Raw genomic sequence first — 21,862 nt, 5'->3', positions numbered from 1 at the left:
AGGTCACACAATTAAAAAAGAATATAGGCACCTCCCAAACCCAGAACATTTGTACCCCATGCCATGCTCTTTCTCCAGCACCACATTGTCATTCCTAGATGGTCTTTTGAGGGTCATTATAACTTGATCAAGAAGATAAATTGTATTTATTATAAAAGTGAAGTTAGTAATTTCTTATATTGTTGTCATCATTCATCTGTGGTGCTAAGTACAGTTCTAAGTATCCAGTTCTAGGGGGATGCTTATAAAGTGAGCAAATATTTAAGAGTTTTTAAGGCTCCGTACTGGCCAATCAGAATGGATATAGACTTTAGTTCTGGAGCACTTTCCTGGAGGCCAGCGCTGTTCCAGGGGTTAACGCTACATATACTTCATCCTGGTGAAAGTTTCCTAGGGAAGAAGGGCCAGCCTGTGAGGAGTATGACACCTTTAGAGGATTCAGTTATGAATCAGTTTTTTCTTTTTTATGTCATAAATGAACAGCCTATATGGCTATATCTCTGAGTATCAGAGATATATCAGTCCTAACTATACTTCTTAAGAAAAATACTTTGGATAGGATTACCTAAATTGCAGTAGTGACTATTTATGAATGGTGGAATTGTAGGTGCCTTCTGTTCTTTACAGTTTAATTCGCTCATTCAGCATACATTTATTGAAAGCCTAGTAAATGGCAGGCCCTCCTAGACTCCTGTATTTCAGAAGTGAATAATACAGGAGTTGTTCCAGTTATTTTTGTTGGTGTTACATTTATAATCAGAAAATGTTCAACAGAGTTAAGTAAAGAAAGTATATCAAATAGTTGAATGGTAAGATGAGGAAAAGTCCTGAGAAAAATCAATCCAGAACTTTAAAAAGATTACATTGTATTTATAAAAAATACATGTCGGGCTTCCCTGGTGGCGCAGTTGTTGAGAGTACGCCTGCCGATGCAGGGGACGCAGGTTCGTGCCCCGGTCCGGGAAGATCCCACGTGCCGCAGAATGGCTGGGCCCGTGAGCCATGGCTGCTGAGCCTGCGCGTCCGGAACCTGTGCTCTGCAACGGGAGAGGCCACAACAGTGAGAGGCCCGCGTACCAAAAAAAAAAAAAAAAAATGTCAAAAAGCTGACAGCTTATTTGTGCAGACACCTAATTTTTTAGCAAATCAATTGAGAGTATCCATGTTAATATGAACAAATGCTACTGAATGTGTATTTAATGTACAAATGCCAATACCATACTGACAGGAAGAGTTAGCTTAGAGAGACACATTACATCAAATTTAAGAGTCTGCTCTGGTCAAGACTGTAGTAAGAGTTCTCCTATTGTAATATAGCATGGTGCTATTTATGTATAGCTTCTTTCTAAATGAAATTGCTTAGGGGAAAAATATGAAGTCTGATTTCAGAAATTGGTGAAGATCTTCAGTGATTATAGTTCAAATGCTGGCTTTCTCATGTTCTTAGAACTCAGATGCTTGTTATTTTATTTCTTACTTAGTGTTTTTAGAGAGAGAGAAGAAGGAGAGGGAAATTGGAAGTAAAGTTAGAGAGAGATTCCATGTCCTTAGACAAAGAGGAAATTTAACAATAAAAGTAGGTCTTGACTAGCCAGTTCTACAACTAACCAGTTGAGGCTGTGTCAAGTACAGTTCAGTCCAAATATTCAAAATCTGCTGTTTCACACATATGTATAGGCTCTTTATATTGATTAGTCTACTATTCAATAGTCTAGATATTCATGCAAAAAACTCTACTAATTGTATTGCTGTAAGGCATTAACCAGAAAATCAGTAACTTACCCTAGGCAGGGAAATTTAAAATGTCCCACATTCATGGTCCTTCTATTAATTGTAGAACCTGTTTAGTGAGGTTTCTATTTCTAACTCATGTACAGTGATGTTGCAATACCATGTGGGGAAAGCACATTATGCTTGCAGATGTTGCTGAAAACAAATCTAGGGAATGGAGGATTCTTTAGTAGTCCTTGGGTGTTGTACAAATTGGCTATGTCAGAGAGGTTGCTCTGATATACTCTCATTTCAGCTGGGTCTCCTTTTGAGAAAGCTTTAAATTTTTATCTCTTCTGATGAAAATAATACTTGGAATTCTTTTTTGGGCTCCATATTCAGACATACTTAACTTCATTTGTGTTCGGAATTGACCTCTTGCCCCTGTTGCCCCTCTGATTAGCCACTCCCCCACCTGGAAGTACAGTGAAGTAGTTTTTAAAACTTTTTAAACAATAATTATTTTTCCAAATAAAATTGAACATGATTGCTCAATATATATATTAAAAGAAGGGGATTCTCTGGTGAGGGACCCTCTTTCTTCCAATGTCTTTAGTGAAATTCCATACAGCATAATTTGAAAACCTCTAGAATAATGCAAAGAACACTCCCCCGGGAGTTAGTCACAATCACTGAATTCTATTCAGTAATTCAGTTCAATTTAACAAATTTTTATTGAGCATTTTCAGTGTGCCAAGTACTAAAAACGCTAAGGAAAAAAGGGCCTGAAGTAACTTACCTTCAAGTGTGAGGAAAAGCAGGTACAGAAAAAAAGTGTAATAAAGTGTTGCAGATGCTTTGGCAGATTTCTGGACGAGGTCAGTGATGTATGTCAGTGACTCTGGGCCTTGTTTTCTGTGAATTTAAAATAACTTGGAACAAACTACATACAGAATCTTACCTCTCTTACATGCTTGACCCTATGATTCTGTTACTCTGTACCATTGACTTTAGATCACAGAGGAAAGTCACTGGAAATGGACATGAGAAATGGAAGTACAAGGGATGGATGCAGCATGTGCATCTCTGAAATTTTTGTAACGTTGAGAAAAGTATGTCATTATAGTCAGAGAGGTAGGAGTGAAAAAATAAATACAATGCATGTTGCTAAGGAGCAGAATTATGGGGTATCATCTTCAGATTTTCCAAAATACTCTCTACCTCCAATGATGCACATGAAGCCCTGCTTTCCCCTGACAACAAAGTTCCTTTTTCCCCTGAAGGCCTCTTATCTCCAGCTTCATCTCCAACCCAGTTTCACAAGATCAAGATCATGCTATTGTAACAAAAATCTCTGCTTATTTATTCCAATAAAATGAATCACTCTTGGACTTCCCTGGTGGTGCAGTGATTAATAACCTGCCTGACAATGCAGGGGACACGGTTTCGAGCCCTGGTCTGGGAGATCCCACATGCCATGGAGAAGCTAAGCCCATGTGCCACGACTACTGAGCCTGAGCTCTAGAGCCCAAGAACCACAACTACTGAGCCCGTATGCCACAACTACTGAAGCCCACTCTCTAGGGCCTGTGCTCCACAACAAGAGAAGCCACCGCAATGAGAAACACATGCACTGCAATGAAGAATAGCCCCTGCTTGCCACAACTAGAGAAAGCCCTCATGCATCAGTGAAGACCCCATGCAGCAAAAATAAATAAATAAAATAAATAAATTTATTTAAAAAAATCACTCTCCATCAGGAGTGCTGATAGCAGTTACACAGATAGGGAGAAGAAGGTAAGGGAAAAAACATTCCAGCTGTATAAATTTAATACAAATGTAGTTAATTTTAATTATTTAATAATAGGATGTGAATGCATCAATACAAGAAGAAAGGCAATGATGACAGAGTGGGATATGGTCAGGTAAAGAATTGTAATAATAATAATATTATTATTATTTATAGCCACAGTCTTCCTGGAGTTTTGGAAAAGGAGAAGAAGTACACTGACCTATACTTGGGACCTTATTGAATGGGAAGAAGAGGAGGTAAGATGTTAAGAAACCAGGAGATAAGGAAAGTGGAATAACATATGGTACAGAAAATCATTCACTGTCCTTAATGTCCAAGCAGGAAGCAGCTAAACACCATTCAATTTTTACTTGACTTTTTTTTACTAACAAGATTCTTATTTTATGAAGACAGTAAAGATCAATGATGAAATGTGTAATTTTTTCAAAGCACTTCTATGATGTTTCCTTAAATTGCATTAGTGGAAAAACTGTGCTAATTAAAATATAGTTTAGGGTTAAATAAACCCTAAAATAACTTTCATCTAATTTTTTACAATTTGCTTCTTTGCCAAGACTTGATATAAAAGTAGGCCAAATTCCGGAAATTTATTAAATATTGGATTTTTAAAAAATTTATGACAGATATTTAGTTAACTTTAGTTTTTCTCATAGGAAACACTTCGTCCCCAGTTTGAAGCAAAGTATTACAAGATGGAGAGAGTGAATCCCATTAGTGGAAAACCTGAGCCACATCAGCCTTCCTCAGACAAAGTCACTCGGCTTCTTGTTTCTATCTCAGGAATATTTTTCATGGTAAAGTATAACCATAAATCTCAGAATGTGGGATTCCAGGTTTAGAAAGACGTTCTAGGATACCAACTCATTTTGTGACCCTGAGGATGTAAGACACTGTATCCTGTTCAGTACCTTGGTAGTACATACATACTATTAAACAAAATAAAAATCACAGCAGGTCACAGAATAATTACAAAGGGAGTTTGTGCATATCCCTAAATAAAACACTCTTTGGGAGAAACAAAGATCATCTAAGATAAAATGGAAATTATATGGTCATCCTAAAATTAGATATTTTGTTTTAAAACCAAGCATTCATGCGAAAGTGGAGATTTGAACAGCATATCCCACTGAAACAACTGAATCTTATACCATTTATTTTGACTCTAATGAACATTAGTTCCTTAAAGGAAATTTTAAATTTACGTATGCTTTCTTGGAAAAGTAAATTTCTTTAGCTTTTGGGGTCAGTGTATTGGATCTATGGAGTTGCTTTTGTTTTGTTAACGATGCACAATGTGGATGTCTCCTCTGGTCTCCCATATTGTAGATTTCTCTGGTGATCACTGCCGTGTTTGCAGTCGTCGTGTATCGCCTGATTGTCATGGAACAGTTTGCATCATTCAAGTGGAATTTCATCAAACAACACTGGCAGTTTGCAACTTCTGCTGCTGCAGTCTGTATCAATTTTGTGATCATTATGGCACTGAATCTTGTAAGTGTTTACAAATTTTTCAATAGGTGTACAGGAGTTGGGTAAAGGAGAAGACTGTGTTTCCTTTATACTTGGATTGGATTTACAGGCAGTCAAAATAAGACTTAGTATCATTTCTGGCAAAGACAATTTGGCTTAACAGAAAATATTTCATTTATGTGGTTTACATGATGGATTTTTAAAAAATTAAAATCAACGACAGTTGTATTGTCTTCCTTACTCTTTGGGTTTATAGTTTTGTTTAGTGACAACTTCCATTCATCGAGTATCTAGTGTGTGCTAGAAATGGTGCTATGCTCTTTTCATTCAGATAAGGGATTGTTTGGATTAGAAAGCCATTCTAACAAACTCAACCTCAGAGGAGAATTTATTGGAAAGACATAGGAAATTCTGTTTGAAAGTGTAGCCTCGTTACCTCCAAGACCTCATGTGAAATGGAAAACAATCAGACAGCTACTCCATTTTTATTCCTCTGGGACTAAGTTTTTTTTTCCTTCCTTCCCTCCCTCCCTCTTCCTCTGTTTTTCTTTCCCTCTCTCTATCTTCTTTCCCTCTCTCTTTCTCTTTTCCTTTCTTTCTACCTCTTTTTCCAATGATTCTATTTGCATATCTGCTCCATTCTATCAGGAAGAGACTATCTGCCCACCATGGTCTCCCTTTCAGAGTCTAGTATACTGTTGCATTGCTATGCTTTTGTTATTTTCATTGGCTCTAAATTCATGACCACGTTGCTCAATTTCTGTAGTTTATTTAACTTATATCATCCAGTGTTTCAATGTGCTAGTTTCTCAGAGAAAGCATCTGATTGGTTCAACTTCACATATACCAAGTGACTTATGAACTAAATGTCTATGGCCGAAAGGACAATATTATGCTTAGGTCTACCTCTTCAGCAAGATCTGTGGATGGGGCCCCATTTTCTGAAGACAGGAGGCACTTATTGGCACATTTAGAATAATATCTTTCCTTTAATTCTTCCAACAACACCACAAGGTCAATATTTTCTCCATTATGTAAATGAGGAAGCTGAAATTAAGAGAGCTTAAATAACTTTTCCCAGATTATGCATATAGTAAGTGTTAGTGCTTATATATTTACATGATGAGATAATTCATATAGAGGGCTGACCAATACACAAACAATGATGTTGATAACATAAGCAGGTAATATGCATTTGGTTCCAAACGTGGATTGATACTGATGTTACATGGTTAGTCGGGAGGGAACTGGAACCATTTACTATTTAACTTTAAACTTATCAGAGATGTTCTTAAGAGAAAATAAATAATCACTGAGAAATGGGTAAATATTAATGCAAGGACAATAGTTAATATTTTCTACTGGAGTCTCCTTTCTTCAGGTTTAGGTTAATTTGCAGAAGAAGAATGTTGTTTACTGTATCTCCAAATAAGCCATACAGTATTTTAATTTATGCTTTTGACTCATAAAGTGAACAATAAACATTGAAAAAAGACAGTGCTAGGTTTAAGAGGCTTGTGTGGTAGCCTATATAAGGAAGTATATGTTGTGCATTGCACAAAGTCACCACATTGAAGGAGGAACCATTCACAGCAAGGACATTGTAGATTTTTATATTTATGGTTCTTATATTAACTATTCTGGCAGATAGGGAAAGAAATTGTTTCTAACAAAACCAGTGTATTGTGGCAGTTTTCCAGTGGACAGAGGTTATTGTGGTTGATCTCATTATCTAAGGGAAGGGAAGCTAAGTGGTTAATGTATTTATTTCTAGGTAATACTAGCAATCAGCTAGTCTGATTTTAAATTGATCCAATTTCTTATCCTTAGTAAGTTGGTTGAATTTTAAATTTTAATATTATTTAAGTACATGGAATACAGTTACGGAAGAAGGGTATACAATTTCACTTGATTTCCACTGGAACACACCTGCATTTTGAAGAGTGACAATAAAACGTTAACAGTTGTTATATCTCAGGATAATATTTGATTTAATATATATTTTTTCTGTTCATTCAAATATTTATCTCTATATGTAGGTTTTGATTTATAATCAGAAAAAAATAGCCTTTACTTTTAAAACATTCTACCATGATATAAAATTTGGAACAAATTAGAATTGGAATGTACTTTATTTTTACTTTATATATGAGTTACCCATAAAACCGCAGCCACCTAGGTAGCAACTTCGGGTCATTTTTTAAATTTCATCTTTCACCAAGTAAGGAACAGGCTTATCAATGGCTAACATCCCAGGACACTCTCTCTCTCTCTCTCTCTCTCTCTCTCTCTCTCTCTCTCTCTCTCCCCCACGTCTGTTCCTTCTGTTCTCATTTATGCTCTCTCCCTCTCCCCTGCCCCTCTGAACACTGCCCTGGCTTTCATCAGTTTGAATCATCAGTTCCTCAACTTAGTGTCCTGATAAAAGTCCATTAGTTTCTATCAGGCTGGCTGCAGTTTTCACTGATGTACCAGACTCCAGTTTTATATTATTCCAGGTGCTTCTCAATTCCCAGTCCCTTGAACTCTGATTCTGCTCCCCCTCCAATTTCTATCCTCGGCGATCACCCCTTCCCTAGAATCACAACTGACCCTCCAACATACATTCTTCTCTCTTATAGGTTCAGATATAACTTCTTCTTACTAAGTTTATATTTTTGATGAGGCTTAGTGTATTCTTTCTTCCAAAGTACTTGCATTTACAGACAACAAAGACCTCTGTAGACAGGTAAGGATAGTACTATTTTTATCATAGAAACCATCCTTTGAGATCCTTAAAATCGCACTAGCTCTACTTAATTAAATACAAAAGCCCATGTAAGTGCCTAGTGCTATGAAATAAGCATCCAAGTTCCCAGGAGAAAACAGAGCTTACTTTTCTCTTTCTAAATGTTTATTTCTACTTGTTGAGCATTTTGGCTTTCAGATTCAGGGATTGTTAGAAGTGAAGTAGACCATACAACTTCTCCTTTGCCCTTGCAACTAACTCAGGAGAAGATTTTAAAATGGACTTAGCATAAAAGAAGTGAATTACACAGCCAACTCAACAAACGTGAAAGGAATGTTATATTTCTCAGATTCAATCAGTGTAAAAAAAATAATGCCGTTTTGAATTTATGCATTTCCTTCCCACCCAGGATGTTAAGGCACTTCACAGATTATGAAACAGCCCTTCTGACTCACCTGAACACACAGGATCAGTTTAAGAGCTTAATCAAATAAGGATAGATTAACATCATTAATATCAAAATATCAGACTCTTTAAAAAATTATACCACCAAAAAGATTCACCTAAGAATACCAAATGCTATCTTTTGTTATTTGCAGAACGACTCTAAATATACAGCTCATACAAATGTACTTTTCAAAAGTACTCATATAAATGTTTCTTTTTTTTTTTTTTTTTTTTTTTTGCGGTACACGGGCCTCTCACTGTTGTGGCCTCTCCCGCTGCGGAGCACAGGCTCCGGACACGCAGGTTCCAGATGCGCAGGCTCCGGATGCGCAGGCTCAGTGGCCATGGCTCACAGGCCCAGCCGCTCCGCGGCATGTGGGATCTTCCCGGACCGGGGCACGAACCCGTGTCCCCTGCATTGGCAGGCGGACTCTCAACCACTGTGCCACCAGGGAAGACCCAAATGTTTCTTAATAGCTTGACTTTGTGATCCCTGTGCTACCATATTCCCCAAACGAGGGATTTGGACTCAGTTAAAATATTCTATTAATCTAATATGCTTTTCAGCTATAAGCCATATACATGAAACTATGAAATGAGTGCATGGAAAAATAGTTTAAATAAGCCAAATAATTTTTTAAAACTGAACTTTTCATGTTTAATGTACACAACCAGAAACCTTGTCATTCTTCATGCATTACTTTTGTCTCCTTCATCTTATCAGTGACTGTTGTGAACTGTGCTTCCGTAACATCACTCTTATCCATTCCCTGCTCCCCATCCTCACTTCTGCTTCCTTAGTTCAGCTGTTTGTCATTTCTAGCTCAGGCTATTGTCACAGCCTTCTAACTGGTTAGTCTTCCTGTCTCTATTCTCCACTCTTCCCATCTCCCTTTCATACCACTGCTGCAAGGGTCTTTCAAAATTACAAATTTGAGGGCTTCCCTGGTGGCGCAATGGTTGAGAGTCTGCCTGCCGATGCAAGGGACATGGGTTCGTGCCCCGGTCCGGGAAGATCCCACATGCCGTGGAGTGGCTGGGCCCATGAGCCATGGCCGCTGAGCCTGCGTGTCTGGAGCCTGTGCTCTGCAATGGGAGAGGCCACAGCAGTGAGAGGCCCGTGTACAAAAAAAAAAAAAAAATTACAAATTTGATCATTTTATTTTGTACTCAGATCTGTATAACAGGTTCCCATTGCCTCTGACATCAATGGCATGGGAGGGTCTCCATTATTTAAAGCCAGTTTTCCCTTCTCCCCTTGTTGGAGTTTGTGTCTTGCCCCCTCCCTGTCACACCCTGCAGTCCAGCCTATAGAACCACTTGTGCTTGCTCCCTGGCATTCTGCTATTTCACACCCATCTCTTGGTTCACAGTGCTTCCTCTATTGACCTTTTTTTCTTTTTGTCTCCTTGAAGAATATTTCTTCATCTTTGAAAATTTCAGTTAAGGATCACTTCTTTCATAAAATTTTTTCTCAATCCCATATGTGGAATTAAAGAATTTCTTTGTGTCTGTTCTTCTCACAGGTGTTTGGACAGGTCTATTCTCCCTCCTTATCAGATTCTCCTGATAGCATTAAACAATCTCTTTTGTGAATGCTTTTCTGCTACAGTGTTTGGGATATGCCTATTCTCCAGCTATCAGGTTATAAATTCCTCATGAGCAGGGGCTGTGGCTTCCTCATGTTTATATCTCCAGGTCTTTGCCTAATGCCTAAAAGACATTTAGAATATATTCTTTCAATACATTTTAAATATTTTATTCTCCAAATATCCTAGCATTTTGAATATTGTATGTGCTCAAAGTCATTTTTGTTACTGGAATTATATTTTGTGTCTTTCAAGTTTTCTGCCCTTGTTAATTTCATTCAAACTAACAATCAAAGGATATATATTCTCTAAGTTTTTTAAACAGGTGGATTGTGGCATTCCTACAAATATTTAATTTGGGAGAGAACTATGGATCAAGATAATAAAAATTTGATGACAGGCCCATTTTACAGATCATAAAAGTAACTTAAAGGATTGTTTCCTACTCTTATAGTCATCAAATCACCTGAAACACTTTTGAAAAACTACAGATTCCTGAGTCTCATTCAGAATCTTCTTTGTAGGACTATGAAGTCTGTATTTAAAACAAAAAATTTCCCATAATGCTCTCCAAGCGATTCTGATCCAGTTAATCCACAAAATAGCATTACAAAATCAGTGATTTAAGGAGCTAAGGTGATTTTGATACACAGCCAAAATCGGAAATCACATCTTCCAAAGAATAATTGCAAATAATTTAACAATAACTAAAACTTCAAGTTATTATCTTTAACATCTTTTACCAGGCATACAGCTAAGAAACTACAAAGCCAGAATTTGAAACCAGGAGTTTCTCTTTACAAATCCCATCCTTTTTATTCTTTATTTTGCTGCCCCTCAAAATATAATGCTACCGGAGGTGCCATAAGTAGCATGGTTAACCATCATTAGGAAATACTTCCAAAGAGATTTTAATAAAAATTTAAAATGTGCAGTTACTTAAAAAGTGTATATTCTTGTTGCTTGACAATCAAACCTCAATTAATCTAAGAATTATTTTAAGAATGAAAGTTCTCTGGTCTCATGATTAACATGTAATTTTTTTTAACATGTAATTTTTAAGAAAAAATAGAAACATCACAGCAGAAGTACTCTTGTACTTCTGGGATTAAGCCAATTAAACCATTTCAGCATTGTCAATGAAAGGATAAACTCCTTTTGGTATTCCTCCTCTCATTTTAAAGTCCATGTACCATGCATAGAGCACACTATAACCAAAAGGAAGGAAAAAGAAAGAAGAAAGCCCTGAATACACTTGGCTATTGTGTATTCATGCTGGTTCTGGACTCTTCCACATTATTGATCCACTTCCATCTCTAAAGTCCAGAGAATACATTCCTATGTTTCCTTCATGGGCCTGATCCCCAAAGACCTCAAAATGTACCTGACTCTCCTCAACACCTTATTTCCACTGGTAATTACAATGCAAATAGGTTATTATGGAATAGGGTGGTTCAAAGTGTTAGACCACACATCTTAACCTCGAAAGGAAGCAATGGCAAATGACTCATTTAATAAGAAATTTAGCTTTTTTATTTTTTTTAATGTATTTGTTTAGTTTTTTCATGTGTATGTCCACAGTTTCTAGAAATTCAAAAAGGAGGATTACTGGAAAAGTGCAGACTCTTTTTGACTGTGCAAAAGTCTCTTTGGAGCTCCTTTTTACAAGGAAGGTTGGATTGTGAGCCTCTGACTCAGAGATAAAGAACATTAAAACACGTGTACAGGGCTTCCCTGGTGGCGCAGTGGTTGAGAGTCCACCTGCCGATGCAGGGGACACTGGTTTGTGCCCCAGTCAGGGAAGATCCCACATGCTGTGGAGCAGCTGGGCCCGTGAGCCATGGCCACTGAGCCTGCGCATCCAGAGCCTGTGCTCCGCAATGGGAGAGACCACAGCAGTGAGAGGCCCGCATACCGCAAAAAAAATAAAACTAAAAAATAAACACATGTACAACTGCTTAATTTGCCCCTTCACAACAACCTTGCTGTTTTATCTCTGCCTTTGCCATTTTTTCCCACAACTGATTTCTGCATTGCACCCCAAAACAAAGCATTAGTAGGGAGATGACTTCTCAATTCTAAAGTCCTCACCATAGCCTACCAGGCCCTGAAAAGGTGTTTCCCTCTGAGATCTCTCTGACTCATCTCTTACTACCTTTACTTTACTTTACTTACTACCTTTACCTTTACTACCTTTACTGCCTCCACCTTTGTCCCTCTACCTTCCTTGTCCTTCATGAAGCACACCAAGCCCATGGCAGGCTCAGGCATTTGCACTTACAATTTCCGTGTCCCCCAGACACTGAGCTGCATCCCTGCTGGGTTCCCTCACTCCATGCAGCTCTCTGCTCAAATGCCACCTTCTTGGAGAGGCTTCCCTGACCACCCTCTAAATAACACGCTGTGCCACCACTACTCTGTACCCCTCAGCTTGCTTCATCTTTCCTCTCAGTACTTTGCATCTTCTGGCCAATTACATATTTCTTTGTCATCTGTCTCTGAGCACTGGAGTTTAAATTCCATGAAAGTAGAGACTATGTTTGGTTCACTGTTATTTGGTTCCCTGAATAGTACCTGACTCATTAGCAATTCCTAATAAATATTTTTAACCCAATATATATGACCACAGAATATCAGCTTACTGAATGCACTAGTGAATAATTTTTAAAAGCATAGGTTCCTCAATATGGTATTTTATACACTTCTTAAATTTTATTTTATTTATAAATGTGTTTTACACACATATATTGCATATATATATATATATATATATAATGATGTATATTTATGTAGTATATACATATACTACATGTGTGTAATATAGTAACCAGAACAATTGACCCTGAATCCCCTTATTCTCTCCTCCCCCAAGTACATATCCATTCTACCACACACACACACACACACACACAACTTGCTGTGTCAATGTGATTGCTGTAATACACCATCCAGTTGGTTATATTTGCATTGTGTTTTCTTCCTACACTTTGTGGGTGAGTTAACATGTCACTCTGCATGGACTGATTTTGTAGTTCATCATCCTGATGATGCCAATGGGCATTTGGGCCTTGGGTGATGCAGGCTGTCCAGTACCCCAGACAGCTTTCCAAGAGCAATATATCCAGGGTGGCACAGCATCTTTTGTGATTCATAACATTCCTCCAAAGGTTATTAGGTTATTGTAATCCCTTGGGGCATCAGCTGCAGATATCACCATCCCAGGCTTACAGACAGGTCTATGTGCTAAGTATTAAGACAAAATCTGAAGTGGTTATGTGACAAGGCACAGCATAGGTGGCACAAGAGAGCCATGATACCAAATCCCGACTTGGCTACTTGCTTAGAAGTATTATCTCAGGTTAGGTGCTTAACATTCTAAACCTTAGTTTCCTGTTCTGTAAAATGGGAATCATAATACCTATTTGATAATATTGTTGTAAGGACAAATATAAATAATAGTATATATAAAACACTGTTTGACACCAGCCAAATACTCTAAATGGCAGTTATTTAAATAAAATTTTCTCTCAGTCCCCATAAGGGCACTTAATTCAGTGCCTGAGGCATAAGAGCTACTCAAGTACTATTTGCTGATTGATAAGGCTATCTTCCAATACTCTCTGGAAACCCTTCTCTAATCATCCTAGTTGATAAATGGGGCATGGAAAAGAACAAAGTCAGGATAACTTTGGTGCTCATGAATTCAAGCTAATCGGGTCCTAAAATTTGAAAATGATTACTTGAGTGTACAGTTCAAAAAAAAAAAAAAAAGAAACTGCACCAGGTGTAGAATGAGACTATTGTACTCAATATAATCTTTTTGTCTCAAGATAACACTTTAAATCTTAGGAAGAGATGGGTTGAATCATGGTCAAGGTGAATAATCATAATAGTTTTATTGAAAGAACAGGTAGGGAAGGTGAACAACTTTTAAAGTGTCCAGACACCTTTTTGATTTTGCATGCCAAGGGGCAGAGTTATTGGAATTTATAATCTAAAGAATAATTTGTTGAATTGTGGGGTTATGTAGTCATATTTACATACACACACACATCACCCTTCTGTCCATAGTAAATATACATTTCCAACTATATTTACTTGGAATATCGTGAAATATGGTTTCTTTCCTTGAGTCTGTATGAGTGGTACACAGAGTACGGTGGGACAAGGAGAAGGTGGCAGAATATAAAAAATGTTATAAAAATCTGTTGTGTATGTGACTTACAGATTCAACAGATTTGACTAGTGAATCTTGTTTTAAATAACCACCAAACCAGCTTTGTCCTTTAGGAATGCAACTTTGCCCACTGTCTTTGTCATAGTTTGGAAAATTCTTTATCAATAGTAAAGAAGACATACTTCCACTTAAACTTCCAGTGTAGTGAAAAGCACATATAATTTGATTATTAAATCCCAGGTCAGCCATTAACTAGTTGAATGTCTTTGGGGTTTTTTAAGTCTCATTTCTTTGATGTACAAAGTGGAAATAAAGATAGCTAGCAGAAAAGACGGTATTGCAGAAATCAAGCGTGTCTGTATATAGACACATATTTACAACACATTTTTATTACATGAATTTTGTGTGTATGTGTATATATAAAGCACTGTAGAGTAAGATTTAAAACTTGCTTCTGCTTAATTAAAAATGTAGCCACTATGTAGAATATACTTTAGATGTTTCTTGAGTAGTGTAAATAACAGCCTTTTCTAAAAGAAAATAATAACATTAACTATTTGTTTTCTTTTATTACAGGCTTATGAAAAAATTGCTTACCTTCTCACTAATTTAGGTAAGTCCATTTTTCTTCACTCTTTAGTAACATGGGCATATTATTCTGCAGTTGCTTTACACACTAGCATTTTTATATGTTTTTATATCAACTTTAGTTATATAATTGTCAGTAAAAGTGAAAGAAGGGGCGTAGGAAGTTGGACTACATCACATAACTATAGAGAGGCAATGTGTATAGTTACAAAATCTTACTAGAAATTAGCAAACCTAGTTCTCCCGACTTGGAATTGCTTTTTTCCACTACCTTTTCAGTTCTTTGTGATTTCCACTCCCAATATTTAATTTTATCAAAGTGTCATATTACATGTACACAATTTAAAAGGCAAAAGATTATTAAGAGATTTATAATAAACACCAGTCCTTTGCCACATTACCCATTCTTATTTTCCATATCCCTGAAGGACGGCTTTTTAGCATTTTATCAATTAATTTCTTCTGTTATTTTCTACCCTATTTCTAAATTTCATGCCATTCTTGGGTTTTCCAGCTTTGGGAAGTGATTGTCTTCCCATCATAAAGACAAGAACTTAAGTCTTTATTCCCTGCAGTGTTCTGTCCCGGCACACTTTCCCATCCATCACCGGCTAAAAACAGACTTAATTCCCCTCCTTCCAAAGTAGTTGTACCAACAGTTTTAGCCAAATGAATAATTAGTGTTCAAATCATTGTGTCTAGAGAACTATGTTCACATCTAAGGCATGGTGTGTAGTGTGATCCTTCCTTTCTTACACAACCTTTATATTTTCATGAAGCTAATAATAGCACATTTTTTTGCTTAATTGTCTACACATACTTTCCTTAATTTATCCCAAACTTCCTGCCATAACTCTAAATTCTCTCTAAATACATTCAAAAGCATCAAGTATTGTATTCATTTTATTTTCTTCTTAGAGTTTTCCTCCCTGAACCACTGTCTACTCCAGTCTCAATAGGTTGCCCTCTGGGCTTGTGCTCAGCTGCATCTACACTTACCTTCACCAGCACTGTGGGAATTCCTTTCACCTTTTTTTTCTCCATTGGACATTACTTTTTGGATCCTATGTTTCTTCTGTCTTAACTTAATTCCTTATTTTGCTACCTGGAAAGTAAATTTCTCAAAACCTTACATGTCAGAAAATGTCTTTTTTTCTATCCTCGAACTTAATTTTTGGTCCCCCAGTTTGGGGTACAAAACTTTTTTCGCAGATTTGTTCGAGCAGTGATCTTTTATTGTTTGAGAACTCACCAGAGCCAAGGCACTGGGCTAAGCTAAACACTTCTCCTTCATTATTTTGTTTTATTGTCATCACAACTCTATGACAGTGTGATCCCTAGTTTATGGATAAGAAAACCAAGATAATTAAGTTAAATAAGTAGAATTTAAACTCAGAAGTGACAGACTCCATTGACTATGGTGGAGGAACTGTATGACTCTATTATGATATATCACTTTTGTTATAATGTATTTACAAATACAAGTAACAAGAGAAGGAGTGGTGTGTAGAGGGAAGAACTAGTTCCTAGTTCATCCTCTGGATGACATGATCACTTGGAAATTACATGACTATGAGCAAGTTTTCCCCTCTCTCCATTCCATTCTTCCTCCCCTCCTCTTTCCTCTGTTCCTCCTCCTTTTTTTTTTTGAGTCTCAGTTTCTTCACTGGTAAAATGAGAATGATAATACTTCCTGTTTCACCATTGTAGGTTGGCTGCCTGACACATGACAAGTGCTCCGTAAATGGGAATCATCATCATTTTCATTGTTCTTTAAACCCACTGAGCTACAAGTTCTTCAGTTGGGTAACAAAGCACTTGAACTAGATTGTCTCAAAGGTTTCTTCCAGCTCTGATTCCTTATATTTATTAACTTTTAAAGTACTTTATACCCAAGATAGAAGCAAATCTAAGCAAGTGATTTGGGGACCACAATTGATAGTAGGAAACAGAACAGTTATCTGTGCTAAGTTCCAGGTGTATTCACTTCATATTTGATTTTTTCACCTGTAATTCATACCATAATGCCTGTGGATTCGTAACTGTTGATTAATAATGAATGAATTGTATTGATTTAAATTAATAAAATATTGATATTTTATTTAAAGTAATATAATATCATTGCATGTATATACCTATAAATATATAAATATATACATATAATATATATGACATTATATTCTGTATAACTTTTGGCTTACAAATTTATGCTTCAAATTAGAAATTAGGTTTAACTTTCTAGAGGAGGCCAAACACTGTTTTATTTAAAATATTTTTTTTAAACTTTGCTTCTTGATTTCTTTTTTTTTTTTTTTTTGGCGTTATGCGGGCCTCTCACTGTTGTGGCCTCCCGTTGCAGAGCACAGGCTCTGGATGCGCAGCCTCAGTGGCCATGGCTCATGGGCCCAGCCACTCCGCGGCATGTGGGATCTTCCTGCGCCACCAGGGAAGCCCCTTGATTTCTCTTTTTGTCCAAATATTTTATTTTCTAAAACCACAAACACACAAAAATCAAAGCTTCAATTCTATCACATTAAGGTTTTTTTAGAGAGGAAATATATAACATTTAATTCCAAGAGATAATTTTTTCAGCCTAGTTTTATAGTTGTTGAGAATTAGATCAGAATGGTTGTCAGTTGTTCCAAATAATAAAGTAACTATAGTAATGAATTGTGATTTATCTGTAATATTAATTATCTATAAAAATAAACCTGGATTCCAAGAAACAAATTAGGTCAACTGGTAAAAAGTTTTTATTTTGTCAGAGGTCAATTCAGCAATAGGAGCATCTATATCAAGAAAATAGTAACAATAAAATCATATGTCACCATATTAACATTAGGCAAACAAGAATTTAATATCTATTTGAGAGAGACAGAGAAACACTTCATACTGATAAACAATCTACCAGGTCAATATAATAGTCATGATTTCTATACACCTTTTCACAAACCTTCAAAACATAGAAAACAAAAAATGATAGAAATACAAAAATAAACTGATAAATCCACACTCAAAATATAAGCCAGGATATAGAGTATTTGAATATCATAACTAGCAAGCTTCTTTTAAAATATATATAAACTGTATGCTCAACAGAAATATTATTTTCAGACACTTGATACATTGACAAAACTTATCCATGTTATTTGGCCACAATGAAATTGCAACTTTTTTGCCCCCAAACAGAAATCACATGGGACACATTTGTGGATCATGATGCAATAAAATTAGAAATGGAGAACCAAAAGCAATCTTACTCACAGGGTTTTTTAAAAAACCCACATTCTCATTTCTAAATAAGTTTTATGCTTAATTTACAAACTATTTAGAAGGAAACAACAAAGAAAACACAACCTATCAAAACCCATGGGGAAATGTCAGCCTATCCTGACTGCTCTCACTGGTGCCCACCAACCAGTCACTCTTTTGGATGCCCCACAGACCCCCTCCTATTTCTGGCACCTACCTGCTTTGGGCTTGGAGTTCCCCAAGACCTGTTGCGTTTTTATACTGTGCTTTGCTCATGTATATATTTTGGCCTCTCTTTTCCTTAAGTCAGAGCCCATCTATTTTCTACCTTTCTTGAATTTTTCAATTATATTAAAATATGTATATTAGATGTGCATATATATTTTCTATCACTTATTTGGGTACTGAGTGGGAGCAGAGGCTGCAGTACATGCTGCCATCTTTATCCAATCTCTCTCATCACTGTATTTTGTTGTGTTTTGTTTGTTTTGTTTTGTTTGAAAAGTTAGAACCCTAAGGTGTGAGTTGACAGAGTTCTTAAAATTATCTTATCTAATTCCTCATTTCACAGATTATAAAACTGATTACAAAGAAATGTAAAGAGACCTGCCTGAGATTACCAGCAAATTAGTTGTAAGGTTGAGATAAAAACTGGGCTCTTGTGACTGATGTAGCCCTCTTTTCTCTTTACTATTCCACTTCAGTCTGCATACAAAATATTCCTTTTTCAAAGAAACCTGTGGACAATTTAGGTCCCTATATTAAGTATAGCCAGTTTGGGTGAAAGACTGATCTAATATTTATGGTTACCTCTAAATGAAAGGAGCAGAGAGAATCCTGAAAATCTTTATATCTTAATAACAAGCATCATACTTCTGTAGCTGTGGGAAATGTCTAAAGTTTATCTCATTGGATCCTTTCAGCAACTCTATGGAACAGATATTATCATTCCTATTTTTACAGATGCAGACAGTAGAACTCAGAGACATTGAGTGGCTCATAGAAGTAGTAAATGACTGAACCAGACTTTGAACATGGGACTTCTGATTCTGTATCCATATTTCTTGTCATTTACCTCATCTATGTAAACACACCCTATGTTCCTTTTAGAATATCCTCGAACAGAATCTGAATGGGAAAACAGCTTTGCTTTGAAGATGTTCCTCTTCCAGTTTGTCAATTTAAACAGTTCTATCTTCTATATTGCTTTCTTTTTGGGGAGGTAAGTCAACTCCATAGGCATTATCTTTGCAGAATGACAGACTGTCAACAGTTCCACTGCCGGTTTGTTAACAGGGGTGGCAAATTCTTGTCCTCTGCTTTAGAAAACTGTCCCAATCAATCTTCACATGCTTTTTCAAATCAAAAGACTTCTCAATACAGTGCTTCTAGCTGCCACTCCCAGTTAAAGTTGGCATAAAAAAATAAAATCATATAACAGTATCACTTTTCTGTATACCTGAAACTAACACAACATTGTAAATCAACTATACTTCCATTTTTTAAAAATAAATAAAACATATATGCCATCCTTGGGTTGAATTATGACTCTCCAATCATAAGTAATGGTTTTGTTAAATAAGAAAATAATTTTTATGTAACCCCAGCTTACAGTTCCTTAGTGGGGAAACATACCTATCATGGTAATGTTTTTCTTTTCCTTAAATTTGCTGCAAAATATGAAAAAGAAGCATATTAAGCTACTGGTTCTGGTTTGCCATATGCTTAACACTCTGATAAGTGCCATGGAAACATACTGAAGCTAGAAACGTTTTGAACTAAGCCACTCAGCACATTGTATTAATATTTGTTAACTAGGTCAAGAAGACATTAAAACTCTACAGGTAAAAGTGGAAAATTTCATTTGGTTGGTTTGTCTGTACTTTCTCAACTCATTGATATTGACTTCACACATCATTTTTCCTTTTTAAGTTGGGTCCTTTGATGTGTAAGCATGGCCTAATAAGTCAACTGTTTGGGTACAAGTTGCTCCAGAGAACACTTACATCTCTACCCACACATGCACTTGTTGTAATGCATTAGTAAATGTTCTTCAGTCAACCCACATAAACGCTAATGAATTAAAATGGCTTTTTACAGATTTGTAGGCCATCCAGGAAAGTACAATAAACTTTTCAACCGGTGGAGACTGGAGGAAGTAAGTAATCTTGTAAGGGTGGGTGCGGGGATAGGCATGGATATGGACCAATGACTGTGGGAGGAAGAGGGGGTGGGAAGGGAGAGAAAGGGGAGGTGGAAAAGGGAATTTCAGGCATGCTGAAGACGCGTTTTTGATAAAGGAGACTCCCTGTGGTTTCAGAAATGAAGGAACTAAGTCTTTCCAAAAAAGAGGGTGAACTTGAAGGTTAAACCCCAGGATCCTGACCTCAGCTCTTTTTTTTTTTTTTTTTGGTAAAGCAGGAATTTGCTCATTTATTTATTTATTTATTTTTATTTGATTGTGCCAGGTCTTAGCAGTGGCTCGTGGCTCCTTAGTTGCAGCACGTGGGCTCCTTAGTTGTGACATGTGAACTCTTAGTTGCAGCATGCATGTGGGATCTAGTTCCTTGAGCAGGGATCAAACCCAGGTCCCCTGCATTGGGAACCCAAACTCTTACCACTGCACCACCAGGGAAGTCCCTCAGCTCTTTTTAATATTCCATCAAAACTATTTTTTCCATTCACAAAGCCCAGAAATTTAGCTCCAGAACTGTTTTACTTTGGGGGAATTATTATTGTCTATTGTACTGGTTTCCAAACTTTTAAACATGCTGGGTTTCCTTTTAAGCAGGGAAAATTTAGTCCAAAAGAAATCTTACTTCAAATACTAATTTATAAATATATAGGTATATCTGCAAAGTCTCATATTTCTTTATGGATTTATTATATGTATGTCATGGAAACAAAATGTCTAGGAATAATGTCTCTCTATCACAGTGTAAGAATATTTTATATTTTCACTGAGACTGACAAATTGTCCTCCCAAATGCCATGCTTTACCTATAGAGTATGAATCTACTTTTCAGACTTTTGCCAAGAGAAACATTTTAATTTTTACCAATAATCCAAAGGATATCTTCTTCTTTTTTTTTTTTTTTGCGGTACGCGGGCCTCTCACTGTTGTGGCCTCTCCCATTGCGGAGCACAGGCTCCAGATGCGCAGGCTCAGCGGCCATGGCTCACGGGCCCAGCCGCTCCGCGGCATGTGGGATCTTCCCGGACTGGGGCACGAACCCGTGTCCCCTGCATCGGCAGGCAAACTCACAACCACTGCGCCACCAGGGAAGGCCCCAAAGGTTATCTTCTTTTGATTTCAGTTCCTTTAATTACAAGTGAGATGGAGAATATTTTTCATATGTTTGTTGACATTTTATACTTCTGTGTGTGTATTATTCCTGTTTATTTTCATTAAACTGTTTTTCTGTTTTAATAATTTATAAGCAAATAAAATTAGGCTCTAATCTTTAATATTTGCTGCAGATATGTTTCCCATTTTCTTGTATATAGTTTAGTTTCATTTTGATATATTTTTTTACAAAACTATATAGCATTTTCTAATCAAAATATTACTGTTGTTAATGGTTTGGGGAATTTGTATCATGACAAAAAATGTATTCTCCATTCAGGAAATTTTAAAAATTCACATTTAAAAAAAAAATTTTATGTATTTATTTTTGGCTGTGTTGGGTCTTCATTGCTGCGTGTGGGCTTTTTCTAGTTGTGGTGAGCAGTGGCTACTCTTCGTAGTGGTACGCAGGCTTCTCATTACGGTGGCTTCTCTTGTTGTGGAGCCCTGGCTCTAGGCAAATGGGCTTCAGTAGTTGTGGCACTTGGGCTCAGTAGTTGTGGCTCACAGGCTCTAGAGCACAGGGTCAGTAGTTGTGGCGCATGGGCTTAGTTGCTCCACGCATGTGGGATTGTCCTGGCCCAGGGCTCAAACCCATGTCCCCTGCATTGGCAGGTGGATTCTTAACCACTGTGCCACCAGGGAAACCCAAAATTAACATGTATTTTTAGCTAATGTTATTTTTTTTAATACTGTTATCTTTGGCCCATTGGAAGTTTATTTTGATGTAAAGAGTAATCAA

The 21,862-nt window shown here is 36.8% G+C and overlaps 1 protein-coding gene across 1 annotated transcript in view; it reads left to right on the top strand.

The window, feature by feature from the left end:
• Window positions 1-21,862, top strand: part of ANO3 (anoctamin 3) — a 393,002-nt gene that overhangs the window by 350,545 nt on the left and 20,595 nt on the right. Inside the window, 6 exon segments of the mRNA XM_060103704.1 lie at window positions 3,677-3,759; window positions 4,177-4,317; window positions 4,850-5,014; window positions 14,511-14,547; window positions 18,885-18,996; window positions 19,875-19,932. Coding sequence (XP_059959687.1) covers window positions 3,677-3,759; window positions 4,177-4,317; window positions 4,850-5,014; window positions 14,511-14,547; window positions 18,885-18,996; window positions 19,875-19,932 — 596 coding nt within the window.

This window comes from Mesoplodon densirostris, chromosome 7 (assembly GCF_025265405.1).
Source record: "Mesoplodon densirostris isolate mMesDen1 chromosome 7, mMesDen1 primary haplotype, whole genome shotgun sequence".
In the NCBI taxonomy this organism is placed as follows: domain Eukaryota; kingdom Metazoa; phylum Chordata; class Mammalia; order Artiodactyla; family Ziphiidae; genus Mesoplodon; species Mesoplodon densirostris.
This window is presented reverse-complemented; position numbering and strand designations above follow the sequence as displayed.